The sequence below is a fragment of the Gallinula chloropus genome (genome assembly GCF_964237585.1).
Source record: "Gallinula chloropus genome assembly, chromosome: 2".
NCBI classification, from domain to species: Eukaryota; Metazoa; Chordata; class Aves; order Gruiformes; family Rallidae; genus Gallinula; species Gallinula chloropus.
In genome coordinates this window covers 36,410,325-36,427,955 of record NC_140086.1, presented here as the reverse complement: position 1 = coordinate 36,427,955, position 17,631 = coordinate 36,410,325, and the positions used below count along the sequence as shown (strand labels likewise).

General features: G+C 41.6%; 1 protein-coding gene across 1 annotated transcript in view; it reads right to left on the bottom strand.

The window, feature by feature from the left end:
* Window positions 1-668: 668 nt before the first annotated feature.
* SLCO5A1 (solute carrier organic anion transporter family member 5A1) overlaps window positions 669-17,631 on the bottom strand; it is a gene marked incomplete at both ends in the record, with an annotated part of 70,149 nt that continues 53,186 nt past the window's right edge. Inside the window, 4 exons of the mRNA XM_084280422.1 lie at window positions 669-1,114; window positions 2,078-2,142; window positions 2,759-3,000; window positions 6,470-6,629. Coding sequence (XP_084136548.1) covers window positions 669-1,114; window positions 2,078-2,142; window positions 2,759-3,000; window positions 6,470-6,629 — 913 coding nt within the window. The remainder of the gene's footprint in view (window positions 1,115-2,077; window positions 2,143-2,758; window positions 3,001-6,469; window positions 6,630-17,631) is intronic.

The window sequence follows — 17,631 nt, the reverse complement described above, 5'->3', positions numbered from 1 at the left end:
ATTACAACTCAACATTTGCAAATGTTACCTGATGCGTAACTTTCGTATGGCTTAACATGTTATTAACAGTACTTGAAACCTTATGTTCTTTTTTAATTTAATGCTTATGTCTGAAAATAGCCCCTTTCAAATTCAGTTGCAGTAATGTCTTTAAAAGCAAACTTTAAACTTAATTTGCTGCACATACAATTATCCAAATAAGTTGCATAGTTTAAACAAGTTCAGTTGTGCTTTGTAGCAGAACTCACAGTAATTCCTCATCTCTTAAAAATACGACTTGCGAATGTGAAGTTGACAATACATTTAAGCGTTGTTGTGACATCAAGACACCAACAATACGAGTTTTTTTCACTCTTCCACTAACTTCTGCTGTTCCTAATACCTCACCTTTACACTGATATTAGATCAGAGCATGGACATTTAATGGACACATCTGAAATAATTACAAACACAATTTTTAAAACTCCATTGTCGGGAGAGGAGAAACAAGAACTTGGGTTGGTTTGAGGTATCCAGCCCTCAGGAACAAACTACGGTTGTTTGCATTAAGCTTTGTTGGTTTTATCACTTGTTACATTTAGATTAAAAATAGAAGGCACGGGTGTTTTACAAGGCGCCGTAATTAAGTCAACCAACAAAACTAATCATTACATTACCAAGCCAGGGGTCTATATCTCAGCAGTGACTTCTTCCAATGCGTTTTCATTTGAGGAATTTATTGCTTCTGAAAAAGGGCCGGGGTATGTCTGTGCTACGCAGTTCATTCCTTGTGCCACACTGATGTCTCCTCGAGAACTGAAGGTAGGGCAGGATCTAGTCCGTGCATAGTTTTGTTGGGGTCCAGCTTGGCCAACCATCTCACTCACAGTGTTCACCGGCGAAGCCCTCCATCTCCGTCTCTCCAGTTGCTCTTCTTTACATTTAATGGAATACCAGGCCAGGAAAATAAAAAAGAATCCCACAAACTTGAGAGCAGCTGCCAACCCAAAGTAGACAAAACGAAACGAGGTGACATCGTATTCCCAACAAGATCCTTGTACGCCACAATCCTGTTGCCAAAGCATGCACGTGGTGTCAATAACAGCCCCAAAATAAATTGGAGTGGGAATGTATGCTGCAACAAAAATAGCAACAGAAATATTACATGTTAGCATATAGTGGAAAACTTCTAAAGAAACTATATATTAGCAAAAAGTGTAGGTCAAGAAGTTTAGAGATTTCTACACCACTGTTCTCAAATTAAATGTAGAATGTGGAGAACTAGTCAGGTGGTCTTCCTGCCAACACTACTATCCCACAGATGAAATGTACCACAAATGGAAAAGAAATTCAAGCAAAGACAACAATGCAGCAGCACCTTACAACAGCCACTGCTTCAATCTGCTGTACCCAGACAACTCTCCTTGAACCGCGTGTCCCCCAAAAGAAATTGCAGTGTTAGTCTCTGGAAATAAATTATGGAAAGGGAACAAAACACGTTATGTCCAGAGCATTACTTGCTAAACATCCATTGCCCATGAGCTGGGAAAGGGCAGGTGTTGCTGCTGTGGATTAAGGAGAAGCAGCACTGAGGACTGCAAGATGCTTCTCACACTGAAGGTGCATGGAAGCAATGGGATCACGAACATTTTAAATTTTCTTTTGAAGACGTCTTCCTCACTAACAGACTTCAACTTCTATGGCTGATTTGAAATTAGACATTAACAATTGCTTCTTATTTTAAAAAAGCAAACAGCAATTGAAATAAAAATCTGCCTCTGAAAAAGAGAAAAACCTTTATAACACACTATTTAGTCACTGTATTAATTTTAAAATAAAATTTTAAACTGTAAAAATATGTTTCTGAGACAAAAATGTTCTAGAAAGTCAGCAGCAAAAATAAAAAAAGAAAATTAAATACATTCTCAGGTACAGCATCTTCAGAAGCTATTAATTTTAGGATCCTGATACAATTAATCAGGCAATTAGTTGCAACTTATGGAATTTTAGTACTTTCATGGTACATTTAAGCTGAACATGGCAAACCTTTTGGAAACACTGTGGTTTACAGGAATGTTGAGTTAACTGTAAGACTTACCAAGAGTTCGTAATAACACAAACTGCATTCCTAGTGCAAAGGGTCGTTCTCCATCTTCCACAGACCTAGTAGGTGAAAAGAAAACTCCTTTGAAGAAACAGTCTTAACAGATAGCCATTGTGGTTTGTTCTGGCTTTACCTCCTAGCTATTTTTTTCTGAGATATAATAAAACCTGTCAAAATCTCTTCAATTTGGCTTCTAATAGTGTTAACTCTTATGGCTCAGAAAATATAGAATGGGTTCCTCCTGTCCTTGTTTAACAAACATTTCAGTCCTGCCTTTGAACCTTTCCTTACCTATGTAAGGCCTGAAGAAATTAAAGAAATTAGAGAAGCTGCCCAAAATATTCATGGCTTCTCATAACAGTTCCCTATTATTTTTTATAGAATCATGGAATGGTTTGGGTTGGAAGGAAACTCAAAGATCATCTAGTTCCAACATTTGTTGTCTCTTTATATCACCTGGAAACTGTGGGGCATGTTCCCTAAAATGCTTTATCATGCTACATATTCTAAATGCAAACAAGTTTCAGTCAATCCATGTCAGCCCTATTCAATTAACTTTTTAAGGATATATATATATACAAGCTCAAGATTTGGCTGCATTGCTCCAGTCTCTTCTAACACAGACACTGGTGACAGCAGGCAAAATGCCTAAACCAAAGCTACGTCGGTTCTCACCTGAGTGTCACTATGATTGCTGACGGCTGGGCGCACGCTGTTATAAGGGTAACAATGAAGAGGAATATCAGGAAGGGGATAAGTGTGTTGCAGGTTCGATCACACTTCCCAGAGACAGCGTAGCCGTTCTCATTCAGGTAGGTCTTGACGATAACCAGCCGGAGCTGGCTGCGCTGGCCCACTGTCGGCGGCGTGATCACCTGGCGACTCTGAACACAGGCACATTCTGTGTAATTTCTTACCTGGGGAGAGAGAATGAGAGCATTTCCACGTTAAATACTTGTGTGAGGACAACACTGCACAATCCCATAGTACTTCCAAATCAGGGATTTTTTTTTCCTCTAGCATCATTACCACAAGCACAAGTAAGGTTTGCACTCCAACTATTTTTAAAGCTGGCCAGGACTCTCCATGATGAGACTGCCTTTCCAGTGCTTTATTTGGGACGAATTTTTTTAAAAATCTTGGAAATTCTGCCAAAGCAATTCAATCACTTCTAACCTGGAGGCCAGAGTAAGAGATAGTTCCTATTGTACTACAAAAACTATTAAAAAATGTTCTTTAAGCAGCACTGATTGTGCCATAGTCTGGAATTTGGCAGTCTGTGACTTTCCTACTCAGGAGGTGTCTTCTGCCATCTCAACAGAAGTCTACCCAGATTCAGCTAAAGAGCAACAAGCTGCACTTCACACTCACAGCCCAGGACCTTCCAGTTGGATGTGGGTGTGGATTCGGATGGGATGTGGCTAGGAGTAAAACCAGAGAATAAAGGGAAAGCAGAGATTAATCAGTGAGACTGGAGGGCATAAGGAGTTCCTGAATGGACAAAGAGACTGAAATTGGGATGAAGAGACTGAATAAAGAAAGGGCATTTCATAAGCAAAGGGGTTTGAGCAAGGTGAGGAAGAGCTAGATCAGACATAGCCTCCAGTCACATTTATTCTAGTACTGTTTTCAACTAATCTAATGGCAAAGAGGTGTGCAGCAGACCAGAACACACTGATGCTAGAGAAGAAATGGGTCAGGACCCATCTGACGTTACAGGAAGCAGTTTTTGGTTTCAGTGTTGGCATTCGTAAAACCTAGGGGAACACATGCACAGAAGCTACACTACAAGACCACCTTAAGGTTACAAATTTAAGCATTTGGACATCAGGAAATATCCAAATTATGGTTGCTGGTCATCTTTAATGTATGCCTTTGTATGTGTGTTATGACATAGCCTCACATTTTTTCCCCCATTGGATTTAGCTGAACATCTTAATAGTATATCTATTTACCCAGTATTTTACCTCCTGTTTTCAAAATGTGGCTCCAGGAATTTTTTTCCTCACACTGATCTTATTCCACTACAAAGACAGAATGACTCATATTTCATATGGATTTTTCTAACACAATCATTATAGCTTAACTCTTTCAAAAAGGAGTAATTTATCTTCAAAGCAGTTATGAGATGATGCACTGACGTTGTTCTCTCAATTTTGTAGCTAAGTAACTGAAACAGACCAAAAGTTTCACAAATGTGGGTGGCTAATTTGAGACAATTGGGATCGGGTTTTTTTCCAGAACATCTGCCATTATATAGAACATAATATATTCTAACTGTAACTTTGCCTGCCTTCAGATATAGATTTGGGCACTCAAATCCAATCGAAATTGGGCTTCTACAAATGGCACTGCTCATGTCCATCACCCAGAATATGAAGGATACAAGATTAATGACCAACTGGATGTTTTAAGTGACTTGCCCAACACTGCTTGGGAATGGAGGCAATGACAGAATCCCATTTCCCAAGGCAGCACTCCACTCTCTAATACCACATGAGGATCCTACAGTCCCTCACCTTATCTCCTTACTGCTTCCAAACGTAAATGCCAAATAGGCATCCTACAGAAAATAATTCTCATTACTATACAATCTTGGTTCTGGCCAGAGAAACCAAGTCTGGGTACTAAAATGAGACAGGCATGACAGAACAGAAATGACAGAGTATAGGAATAAAAATATAAAACAGATACAAAGTGTACATTGGCATCCTTTTCACCTACTTCCAATTTTTAAGTGGATCATTTTGGAAACAGTGTAAGTTACATGAATGTCATAGTTCAGCAATATTTTTTGTGTTACACAGTGGCGATAAGCTTCATTGTTTTTAAAAGCACCCTACACAAAGCATTATTTATTGAAGAATTGCATTTACAGCCTTATTCTATTGACCATTAGCTATCAAGTTAAAACTTCAGTCCATGAAGGATCTTTTCTTAAATTGTAGGAGGAAATAGTATACTTCAACATCTCTAGTGAAGAATACATACTCTCAAAGTACCTCCCTAGTTTGATGTCACGTGAAATGTAGCTAATATCAAACCTATATCTCAATCTGGCAGAGCGCATCTAAGACTTCTATAGACACTGAACATTAAGCACAGGCTCACGTCATGGGCTTTTCCAACTGGGGCAAAGCAGTTTTCTACTAAAAAAACCAGCAAAAAACCCACAAAAAAAAACCTGTAAAGGAAACTAATGCGTTCTCAGCAGCATCTATGCATGAACCCACACGTTTAGACCATTATTGAGTCAACCTGAAAAACCACAGTGCTAGACCTGACATCCTCTTGCTTCACTGGCTGGCTCAGGACTTTAAACCAGGAGACTGGTCCATTATAAAAAAGCTTTCTGGAAAGTACAATCAAGTCCTGAGAAAAATCAACGTTTACATTACTTACTGTCTTTCTTAATTATCCTTTTATTAAAAGACATTTCTGCAACAGAAGAATTTAAGAGGAGTTATTTTTTTAAATGAAATGAGCACAGTCATAATGCTCTGTTGATATTTAGGTCAGACTCTACTTTTCAGCTGTTTTCTTGTGCCTCATCTGCCAAATTTCCATGGTGTGATTTTACCAGCAGGATGCCCTTCCCCAGTCCAGCATAACTGGAAGACTAGGCTGTAACAGGCAACAGTTTTCCACAAAAGAAAGTGGATTAACACTAAGTTCTGGTTACAGAACTGGTTCCAGTTCAGTGACAATCACAGCCTGGAAGAGATTCAGAGGACTATGAGAATGGCCAAACTACTTTATGGTAAGCATTCAGTTTTTATCTAGCAATGCAAACAAAGCACCTCTCAACACACTGGTGTAGGTGCAACAGCTACTAAATTTAAACATTACAACACTTCCAACTACCTGAAGGGTTGAGTTCTTCCGTCCATTTGCAGAGGGAAAAACAGTAACAACAAAAAATACTTCTCTAAAGCGTAACATTGATGAGCCTGTGGAAAGACAGTATGATGTGGCTGCCTATGTTAGCAGAAAGCTGAATTAGATAACATTGACCCAAGGTCCCCTCTCCAAGCCCTGCAGGAGCAGCAGACAGACAGGCCACTGCCACTGAGGATTTTGGAGTGTGTACTGGAAACATCTGACCTCCCTACCCCTCCCTTCACTTGGTTGGGGGATTCACTTGGTACAAATGAGGCTGTGCCTCAAATTTGTACAGAACTTAAAGGAAGAGAGATGGGACTGTGCATCATGTTTCATAACATGGAAAGACTCATGCATGAGTCAGCAGCATAACAATGTCTCCAGAGCTTAAGAGGGGTGATGGTTGCACTAGAAACGGAGCAGCCTTTGATCTGCATCATTCTCAAGGGACTACTCACAGGTTGTGTGTGGGTGGGTAGATGGGTGGGTGGGTGAAGCACTTACCCCTGTGCTATGGTTTCCACCATTGATGCAGCCAGCTAGGCAAGGATTAAAATATGTTATTCCATCTGATCCACAGACAGGCTCGTACTCGTGAATCTTACATCCACAGTTAACATTACAGCTCCCAGTCAGATTCCTGTGGGCCATGGCAAGAGTGGGACTGAAGAAAGGAAAAAGAACATGCTAGTAGAGCAAGAACAGATATCCTGCTGTTCAGAGGGAGAGAATATCCTACTTATTAATTCTGGAACTGAGAGTCGATTATCAAAGAAAGACTGTATTAACTCTAGGTTATCTACATGATTTAAGCAATACAGAAGAACACCCAAGGTATCCCTGACATCAACTAAAAACACAATATAAAAATAATACCAAAATTTACAACTTGTATCTTCTTTGTCCAGGTAATAGTTTTATTTTTCCCCATTTGCTGTGGCTTTTTTCCTTTAAGACACTGGTGTTTTATATGTCTATCCTAGGCTGCAGCAATTTGTTGTTGATTACTGGTGAAGGGCTTAGTGACGAGATGTAAGCATTATGTGAACAAATAGACATCCCTTCCCACATACCAGCAGCTGTTCAGAAAACTTAATACTTGTATTATTTATATGTATTTGTGAAATTTACAGGAATCTTTCTAGATCTGGAAAAGTGCTGTGCTGTTACTAAAATCTCTATATTCTGCTTTCCTGGATCACTCCCTAGGACTTCCTCAGTCCTTCCTGAAAGGAATTGAAGGTAATTTCAAAGCTGAAGGACATGCACACACCAAAAAGCAAGCTCTTCACTATCGACTGCTTCTGCTCCAAACAGGCTGTTGAACAGATCTCAACTGCTAGGAACTGCATCAACTCTTCACTGGCATGTGCCGGACCACCCTGAGCATGTCCTTACCATGGGATGAATGCACAAAGGAACCCCAACCATGGCAGTAGCTCATGGCACTCATCTGAGCTCAGTGGCTCGTGTAACAAGGCACAAATGAAGCACTGCACTGAGGCAGCTACAGGTCTCTCCCAAGGCACCCTCTCCTCCAGCTAACACCTCTGTACGGCACACACGGGCCTGTCTGGAGAAAGCACGTCATTTAGAAGCAGTTTTGGTCTCCCTAAATGGTACTGCCCCGGGTGATGGGAGTCCCACTGCAAGACAGACTCCTAAGACAGAACCAGTACCTGATACTCTGAGGTGCCATGTATGAACCACTGACTGCCAGTGTGCATGGCTGGAATCAAGATTTTAGAGACATATCATCCCCCTGTGGCTCCTCTTTATCAACTATACCACTGGAGATCAATCCTGAAGGGACAAAGCTCTTAGTAATAGCAGAGTGTGTATCTGCAGGATCACAGACTCTTCATCAGAAGGTGATGGGGGAAAAAAAACCTCACAGATTTTGACTCAGGTTAACTAAGTCACACACTCACCAAATTAACTAGTCTTACACATCATATCACTTCCAGTCCTGCAGAAAGCAACTCTCAGGTGACTTAAAAGTCCCCACTTATTGATCAGATAAGCTTTGCATCACTTTTTTTCCCTTGGCAGGCTGCAGACTAATTGAAAATATATTTTTGCATGTGTGTATTTTCTCTGAACACCTTAGAAACATGTGAGACTGTTGAGAGCACAGTTGTTTCTTCACCAGTATCCTGTCTCTGACAGTAGCCACAAGAAGACAACTAGGGATAAGCAAGACCAGGGCAAGTAACCTGCCCCCGAAAAGTATTCTCTTGGCCTCTAATGAGTCTCAGCCAAAAGTAGTTTCTGAATCTAATGTAGCTTTTTAGTTAATAAGCCCCATCTTTTTCCCTTTATTTCACCCACTGAGATTAAATCTTTTGCATCTACATTATGCAACAGGAAGGATTTTTTGACCGTCCACAGCCTGTTATATGAGCCGTTGTTTGGTTTAAATCAGGCCCTTACCAGATTTATGTGACAGCCCCTGCTTCTACTACTTTGCTTATAAATTCTAAGCACATGAAGGCTCCTGAAAAAATAAACTTCAGCAGTTCCTATGGCAAACGTGAAAATATTTGCAAGCTCCAGTGAAATCTTGTAGTTGCCGTTAAATAAACCACATCTAATATTAACGAATCTAATCTAATCAACTCATGTCTAATATTACCTGAAGGCATTAAGCTGGACAGTACCTGAAGGTATGGGCATAAAGCTTTACCTTCTACCTTGCTGCTGCTGAACATGCTAAGGTCACAAAAAGGAAATAACTGTCCCACTTAGTTATATATATTCAGACACAAGTTATTTTCTGCTGTCATTATGCAGCCAAATTATAACGAGCATGAACTTTTAAACAGCCGGTATTATATTTATTGCTATTTCTGCTACACATACCATGCTCCCTGTCTTGTTTCAGGTTCCTGAATTAATTTAATAAGTGTGAAAGCAAGAGGCTGCAGTATGGCTTACTGCTGGTTCAATTTTGTGCATCTCATTTGGAATTTCGGTTAGGCTTAAAATACTACCAGCAACGTGGATGCATTAAGCCAGTGGAAAAGTTACCTGAATGACCTTATTTATACCAATCTACTTCCAAGTGATAGCGCTGGCTGAGGCTAGGGACCCTTGCTCTTATTTCCTAAACTACCTTTCTGTATGGAGTTACGGATCCTGAATTCTGCACCTGCACCCCCTCTTCACCATACAAAGCCATACCAAGCCACTGAAAACTGAAAGCCAGCTGGTAACAATGTTTTCACCTGAAGCTCCTCCTGTTACTCTGGAAAACCCCCAATTTTACTATGTTTTCAGGAACTGCCACCTACCTTTCCTGTGATGCTTAAAGAGCTTTCTTTTTCTGGGGTTTACTCTTTGATGTCTTACTTTCTGTTACAGCTGCACTCTAGGCCTGTAAATGATGCTTTGTGTCTCAAAGTATCCCAGCTTCAGGCACTGCAATATTCAGTATTGCCACATGCAGGTCCTTCTGACAGAGGGCCACTTTCAAACCACTTACTTTATGGGTTGTCATCTGCAATACCTGAATCTTTCTAATCATTTCAGGCGCCCAAGGCAGGTTCTGTGAGGAACAAAGACAGCTGGCACTTCTAAGACCTCCAAAACTTCTGAACATGGAAGTGAGGGCCCAACCTCCCTCCAATGACTTTTTGACCAGCACCCTGGCCAGGAAAAGTTGAGATGGGAGCCAAGAGCGACAGCAAAATCAGGTCAGAATTGGGTCCAGAGCAAACGATCACAGTGATCACACAGCAAGTGTGATCCAGTGATCACAAGCAAATCCAAGAGATAGGAGGGGCAGACCGTCACCTCCAGCTTTCTTCACAACGGCTTTTATCAGACTCAGTCATTTGAACTCCTTAACTCAGGTGACCAAGCTCCTGATAGCCTTCTCCAGAAACATCACTCTTCATGGATTTAGAACAGATGTGAAGTGGAGGAGGAAGCTGCCTCTTCTTCACCAGCTCTGCCATTGCCTCAGGTGAGAACACTAGGATTTAATATTCTTCTCAACCTGAAGGGTTGAGCACAATCATCTCCTTGATGGTGCCCTTATCAGCAAGTTCCAGAAGTGCACTTTCCATCTTTGTTGCTGAATCTGAATTTGATCCCAATCCAGTTCATGTGTCTTCATCAATGACTCTTCACTGCCATGTCGTATCAAGAAAAACCTGGAGCACAGGCCAGAACCAGAGCCAGATCTTCTGAGAGAAAATCCTTTCAGAAGGTTTTAAAGCTAGGTTCCTCCCTTGCTTACTCTTTTTCATTCTTTTGCATCTCTATCCATTCTTCATTTTTTCTCTTTTCTCTTCCCTTGTCCCCACCATCCAGTGGTTACGGTGCTCTTGGGGACATCGGGAATTCAGGGTCTGATTCTCTCTGACTAAATTGCTGGATAGAGGCTGCCACACATCGAGTGAGCAACTCACCTCCTTTTGTAGCAGCCAATTTCCTGACTTCCTAGCAAAACCACACTATTGGGCAGTTCTTCTCCAAAGTGACTGGTAAACACAGTGGCCAGTGTTAATGAAGTGGCTATCAGTGAGAAACACGCAATCCCTTCTGGATTTAGACATATTTCAAATGCTTCCTTCCCATCTTCGAATCACAGCAGCTTAAACACCTGGCTCCCTAAAACCACACAAGAGTCTATGTTTGGACACTTGGGAGAATTTGGGCCAAAATACAAGCAATAGCTTATTTAACTTCAGTACAGTTTGAGAACAAGTAACCATATTAATGTCTGAGACTGCAGAGTCCAAAACATGTTTAATCTGGATTTTGGAAAGAATCCACATATTCAAACATGTTCCAAAGTCATTCTTCAGCCAATACGCTCCTCCACCTTCTCCAGGGTGATCAGAATGGCAGGAGACCTATTTTATCTCAGAACACAGGGCCATGAAGTCTGTCATCTGCATGTTCTTGTGACTCTTCATAGCTAGAGCACATGGTAGCTGAACTGTGAAGAAAGGTGATGTTTTGGGAACACAGTTTTGGATATATTTTTCTCATGTTTTTTATAACAGTGGTACCAGAATCCTTTGCTGTGTCATTAGCTTAGTTTGAAAGGTTACTCTGAATACTCCATGTATCGCATTTCACCAGTGTTTCACAAACTACAGTCACTCTGGCCTCAATCCACAAAGCAGAACAGCTTCTGGATCATCTACCAGGAGGTGGGATCTGCCTAGCACCATAACACAAGACTGTCCCTCCTTCATCTTCCTGACTGACACTTTTAAACTAGCTGACATTTTTTCCACAAATGGAAGCAAAAAGCATTCTCCATTGCATCACTGATTCAGTAGTCCACTGATTAAATATGAAAACCCAGCTTCCAAAGTATTTTGAAGCATTATATGCAAGGTTGAATGTGATAGAGAGAAGTGTCATAAGCAAAATTTAGAGGCTTTTTCCAGAGATTAGAGTATATGTATGAAAATCCCCAACTCCAGGACAGGAACGTGCCCTTTGCCTTCTCAGGCCTGAGTGGTTAAGTGGAGCTGCAAGCATCTGCCTATCACTGCCTTTCATCCATGTGCAGTCCAACCCAGAAGACCTGAATTCTGAGAACAAATGCCAGCTTGACCCCTGCAGAATCTGAAAAGAAAAAAAAAAAAAAAACAAAACCAGGCAGACTAAGCACAGAGCTCCACTGGGCCATGAGTATTTACACTCATGCCATAAGCAAAAATCTTGGCTTGGGAATTATGTTGGTATGTGCAACCTCTCCACAATGGGCTCTGCAGCCTAATATTGAATTAACTGTGCTGCCTTGTTTGTCCTGCTCTCAGTATTGCTCAATGGTGCCACAGAGAAGCCACTGCTGTTTAAAACTAGCTCAAGTATCTCTGCTCTAAGCAGATCAGTAGATAGCCACGGAATTTTAGCACCTCCTCAGGCAGGCAGGAGCTGAACTGGAATCCAGATTGGGTTTGTGGCTGCTGAGATCCTGTATGGACTCACGGACTGCACAGGCTGCAGAGCCTCACAAGGGCTGCTGTTTGCTTGTCTTCACATCTGTAATGTGTGGGCAGGACCGGTGTAAAGTTAAACACCTGGCATCAGACTTTATGTGTTCCTGCTACCCCACAGACCAAAAGGGATGTTCTTCTGCTCCCATCTCTGTCACCCCAACAGATCAGAGACTCAGCTGGGGAGCTACTCTACACACAAAGACTGTCACCCGTGTCACCTGTCACCTCACCTCCTGTCATTAGTGACACTAAGCAGCAGTCATGCTGCTTAGTGGCCTCCAGCTGATTCATTTTTTATGTATTTATACACTACTACTTGCTGCTGCCGAATATGCTTGTCTTTCCAGCTGGGCACTTTTGCAGCCCATCAAATGTTACTAAGTAGCTCTTAAATATTTATTGATTGTCTACTGATCGCACAAATCAGGTTCACAAATTTAGCTCTTGGAGCTACTTTACACTCTATGGTCTAGCTGGATGTTAACCAGAGCCTTTCTGAGTGTTTTCTTTCTTGCACCATAAACAAGGCACAGTTTTAGAAGCAAGCTGCAGCTTGAGCAGGAAATTAAATATCCAGGACTGATATTGGTTCTGTCACCTTCTCAGCTATCAGCTGAAACTTGTCTTATTTGTCATGCTGGATTCCAGAAAGCAATGTGCACCAACACGTCATAGCAACGGGCCGATTTTTCCAGCCATCTCTCAACAGAACCTTTTCTCTGAGGGAAAACACCAAATCATCACAACATTCCTCAGGAACATACTGATTTCAGCAGCACAGTCACAGAGGTTTTTCACACCAACAGGAGAGGCAGCATTTTTGGAGTTTCGCAAGCTCCTCAGCAGTGTGCTGAGCTGGATGTCCCAGATGCCTCAATACTTGGGGTAAGCAGGGGCTCCCCAGCCCGCCTGGGAGACCCTTGTGCCCACGTCCCAGCTGTCAGCAAGGCTTGGCCACCCTGCGCAAAGGCAAGTCCGGGGACAGCCCATGCTGCCAGGAAAGGCACGGCTTGGGTTCCCTTCTCCAACATCTCCCACCCTGTGAAACGCATTCTTTGGACCTCTTATCCCCCCAAAGCCCTTCTCAGCAGTAGACAGGTCATGTTGTTCCCCAGGCAGGAGAGCCCGCTCCCAGGCTCACTCCGCTTACGTAGCTAACTCGCTTCAGCTGCACTGCTGAATGTTACCATGACACAGAGGTTAGGAAATCAGCTTTAAAATAAAGGTGAATGAAATCAGGCATGCAAGAAATGAGAAGCATGAAACTGGAAACTGAGCCAAGACCACTGTGAAAATTTAATCTCAGGGGCATTTTTTGTTTTCCCCAGAAGAAGCCTTAAGTTTACTGATACGCAAAGCAAATATGCTTGAATTAATAACAAGCTACTGCAAGCTGCGTCTCTCCAGCTTTCATCACATTTTGTACCTCAGCAAATCACCGTAAGGTTATTTGGGGGATTTTGCTGTAGTTGTTTACAGCAAATGTCTCGCACGCAAAGAGATACTTCTTCTTTATCCTTTCAGGAACACGTGATACACAAAACCATCTATGAACTCTGCTTCAAAAAGCTCATTATCAGACATTTGTAAGAGCTTCATGCTTTCATCTTCATTACCTTCAGCAGTAATCGTCCTCACTTCTCTTTCTAAGACGGGAAACTAATGGAAGTTGAAGGAATTCAGATGCTGGGGACATGAAATCTCTACTGACGCCTATGTATGTAACTCCATTCTCATCACATGTGATCTACCATAGAGCACACAACAGATTTCTACGAACACTCAAAAGGGGATCGTTTTTTTCCTGAAGGTGTGTATTTGTCCAGCAGTAAGCCGAAGTACTCCACTAATCCTGCCTTATGACTCTGGGAGGCTGCCTACTCTCCACAAAGCGGATGCACAGATTTATGCATCGGGAATTGCACTGAAGTAAGTCCTGCTTGTGAGTTGGCATGTGGGAAAAGCAGCTTCATTTCAATGCACCCGCTGCTGTAGACACACAGGATGTCAGAGAAACATCTGCCCTGCCTGTTCCAGCAGGCGTAGGTGCTGTCAACCTGCAACTCTGCTTCATCTGGCTGCCAAGGACACCCGTCACGCACAAGCACATGAACAGAAACCAGTCCCTCATGATGGTGTTTCCTGAACTATTCTCCCAATTACAAACAATGACGCTGCTCCTTTCATTAATAAGATCCAACTACAAGTTTTCTAAACGTGTGCTGGGACAAAACCCAGAAACCCATCTGACAAATTGCTTTTGTTCACCTCTCAGGGAGACTGTTCTGCATCTCCGTGACATGATGCTGGTAAAGCTAATAAAGAGGAGACTTTTATTAGATGTGACTAACAATAAAAGGGACTCTAGTTCCTATTTTTTTCTTTCTAAATCCTGTTCTCTCATAACTATTACTCTGTGGAAGGCTTGTGGTATAAGAGTAAAGTTAGAAAAGGGAAAGTATAAGGGAGGATATTTTGCCTGGAGTTTTTAGAGCTGTGAACTGTTACTTCAGATACCCAGGCTTGGCCTGAAACTTCACTGTGCTGGCAGGCTACGAACACATCTTGGGAAAAAATGGTGGACCCTCTTCCCATGAAGCTACAACCTAAGTGAAATGAAGTTTAAATTAAACAATGTTTGACTCTATTTTAGCAACAGCTAAACAGTTTGCACATGCTTTTATGCATATTTATTTAGATCGCTGTAGTAACCTATAGGATCATGGAAATATGAAGGAAAAGAGATAAACTCTCACCACACAGTTTATATAATCTTAATATTGGTCTACATGATAAAAAGGATTGATTTAATTTGATGGTAATATTTTTTGTTTGGTATTGAAGGACATTCTGGGTGGTAGAGATCTGCAGGCTCCTTGTTGGCAAGCAGCTGGAATCACAGCAGTGACGCAATTTTTGTGTAGCTGTCAAACAAGGGACCCTCTCACTGTGTTAGCTGGATTCCTTCTTTGTTGTTATTGTTCTGATCCAATTAGTCACTGCCTTTGAGTTAAGAGATCCAACTGGCTAACTGGACTGAAAGAGACATAAGAGTAACAGAAACCCAAACTGGCATTACAAGAGGAAGAATAGGATGTATTTTTTATAATTTTAAGTGCCTTGGTAAGTCAGTTGCACGATTTAACTAAACCTTAATTGCACCAAAGCAATAGAAAGCCATCAGAAAATGCCTGCTTTGATTCATGATATACCAGAAATATGAGAGATGGAAATTATCTGATCCAGGAAACTGTCACATGAGTAAGCTCCTCATGGAGCCTTAGTTGTCTTATACAACTGAACATGGAAGAGACAGGTCTACAGACAACCAAAGCAGCCATTCTCTACTATTTTCCCTTTATTCTGCACTGGTGAGGCCACACTTGGAAGTGCTGGGTCCTGGTCTGAGCTCCCCAGCATGAGAGAGGTATGGACATAGTAAAAGGAGTCTATCAAAGGGTTGCTAAGGTGATGAAGGGACAGGAGCATCTCTGCTGTGAAGAAAGGCTAAGAGAGTTTTGACTGTTCAGCCTGGACAAGAGAAGACGCCAAGGTATCTCACCAAAGTATATAAATAATGGTTAGGAGGGAATTAAGATAGGAGTCAGGCTCTTTTCAGTGGCGCCCATGACAGGACCAGAGGCAACAGGCACAAACTGACACACAGGAGGTTCCCTCCAAACATCAGGAAACACTTTTTCACTGTAACGGCGACTGAGCACTTGGCACAGTTTGCCCAGAGAGGTGGTAGAGATCCCTGGAGATCTTCAAAAGTCCTCTGGACAAGGAGACAATTCCCAGATTCAGGGCCTCCCATTCAGATGCTGGTTATGGTGCAAGCGAAGGGATGCCATAACGCAGTTTGACATAAGGGTCCTTACACTATGTTCAAACATCGAATGTGACAAGACAAGGCTGAGGCACAGAACAACAGATTCTAAAATGCTGAGATGTGTAATACAGAAGTGTCCTTGACCTTCCTGATAACAGAACTGCTGATGACACACCAGCAAGAAAAAAAAAATGTTTGTGCCCAACATAACCCAGCAGAAAATCCTTGCAAATGTATTCTAATCTGTGCATGCCTCCAGGTCCCATCCACTTCCTCACAGCTGGTCCAGTTAGAAAAATACTGAGTTATGAAATATACCAAATTAGGACATATTGCCTGCTTTGCTGAGTACTGGTACAGACATACTTCCATGCTAACTAAAACCCAGCTCATTCATGTAAAACTCTCTGCATGGGTTTACAGCTCCACTCATCAAAGAAAAAGAACTACTTTTTAAATGCAAAAGAAAAGCAGAACTAAACATGCTTGTCCAGAGAAGTTTTGGAGAGGGGAATCTCCTGCAGAGTATGTCTACACTCAGTGCAGTCAAGACCTCTGGGCTGCTGCCAGTGCAGGTACCTCTGACATCAGACCCAGCATAGCCATGTAAAGGGAGAGCATTGTACAAGACAATCTACTCTGCACAAAATAGCTGTAGCTCTTCTCCTATGCGATCTAGCCTGTTGAGACGGCTTTGATGTCCATGCACTGCACTGCATTGGAACTAGAGAATGGAGTATGTGTTTTATTAAACCTCAAAGTGAAAGCATGCTTTTTTGTTACATGAACAAGAACATTCTTTGATGTCTCGGTAAAAGAGCTGCCTACCAAGTAAATAGTTTGAGGCTGTCAAATGATTGACCATGAGGATTAAAAGAATGTCTATCGTGTCAGATATTCAAGATTCATTTATGTGTAGTACTGCTTCTTAATTATCATTCTGAAAATAAATCTTGATTTGAATTCTGCATTTAAAAAAATCATATAGGACTGGGACAGAAAAGTCCTGAACCCTGCTTTACGGCATGCTGGCAGTTCTCAAATTCTAAAGACATTACTGTCTAAGCATAGTGACTTTCATGCTGATTTCAAAGAGTTGATGTAACTTGATTCTTTCCAGAATTCTGCCATTACTCTCTCACGTCTTGTCTCAATAAAAGCAATTAGACAAAGGTGGTAAAGAAGTAATGCTTCTGCAGACTTTCAGAAAAGCTGTGAAAACAAGACTCTGGTTTCAATTCATGCTATGTATTTACTGCAGATGTTCTTATTTACTGCAATTTTGATACTCTTAAAATTACAGTGTAAATGTTATGAGTCAAATAAAAATAGTTTGCCTTGTCTTCCATTTAGAAATAGATTTGAAGTAAAGAACACTTTCTCACGGACAGAAAACTACAGTCTTCTCATTATTCAAACAGGGACATTCTTACTTGCCACACAGTTAATTGCCATCTGAAATTTATGGTTTAATTCCTGATAATTTTCAATCCTTCATCTACTCCCACAGGCTGTCACAAACATCAATAGAAGGTGGACAGTCAAAGCATTCCACCCCCTTTCCATCCCTGTTTTCTCCTTCTGCAGCCCACTAGACACAGATTACATTGCCACACTATTCCCCTCTACAGTCAGCCCATCAGCACAAAGCTGTAACTCCAGGTATTAAGAATACAGAGGAGTACACCAGCTTTCCACCAGCTCATAACTCTCAGTTGCTGGGTTTCCTTGCTCTAAGATCAGTACTTGACAACAATTTAGTAACACCCAGCAACACACAATGAAAATATTCTCTGTGTAAACAGTGTCTTGTTCTCTTCCTCCCTTGCTTCCCACTTACTTTTTGTTTTTCATTTGCCTTGCTCACT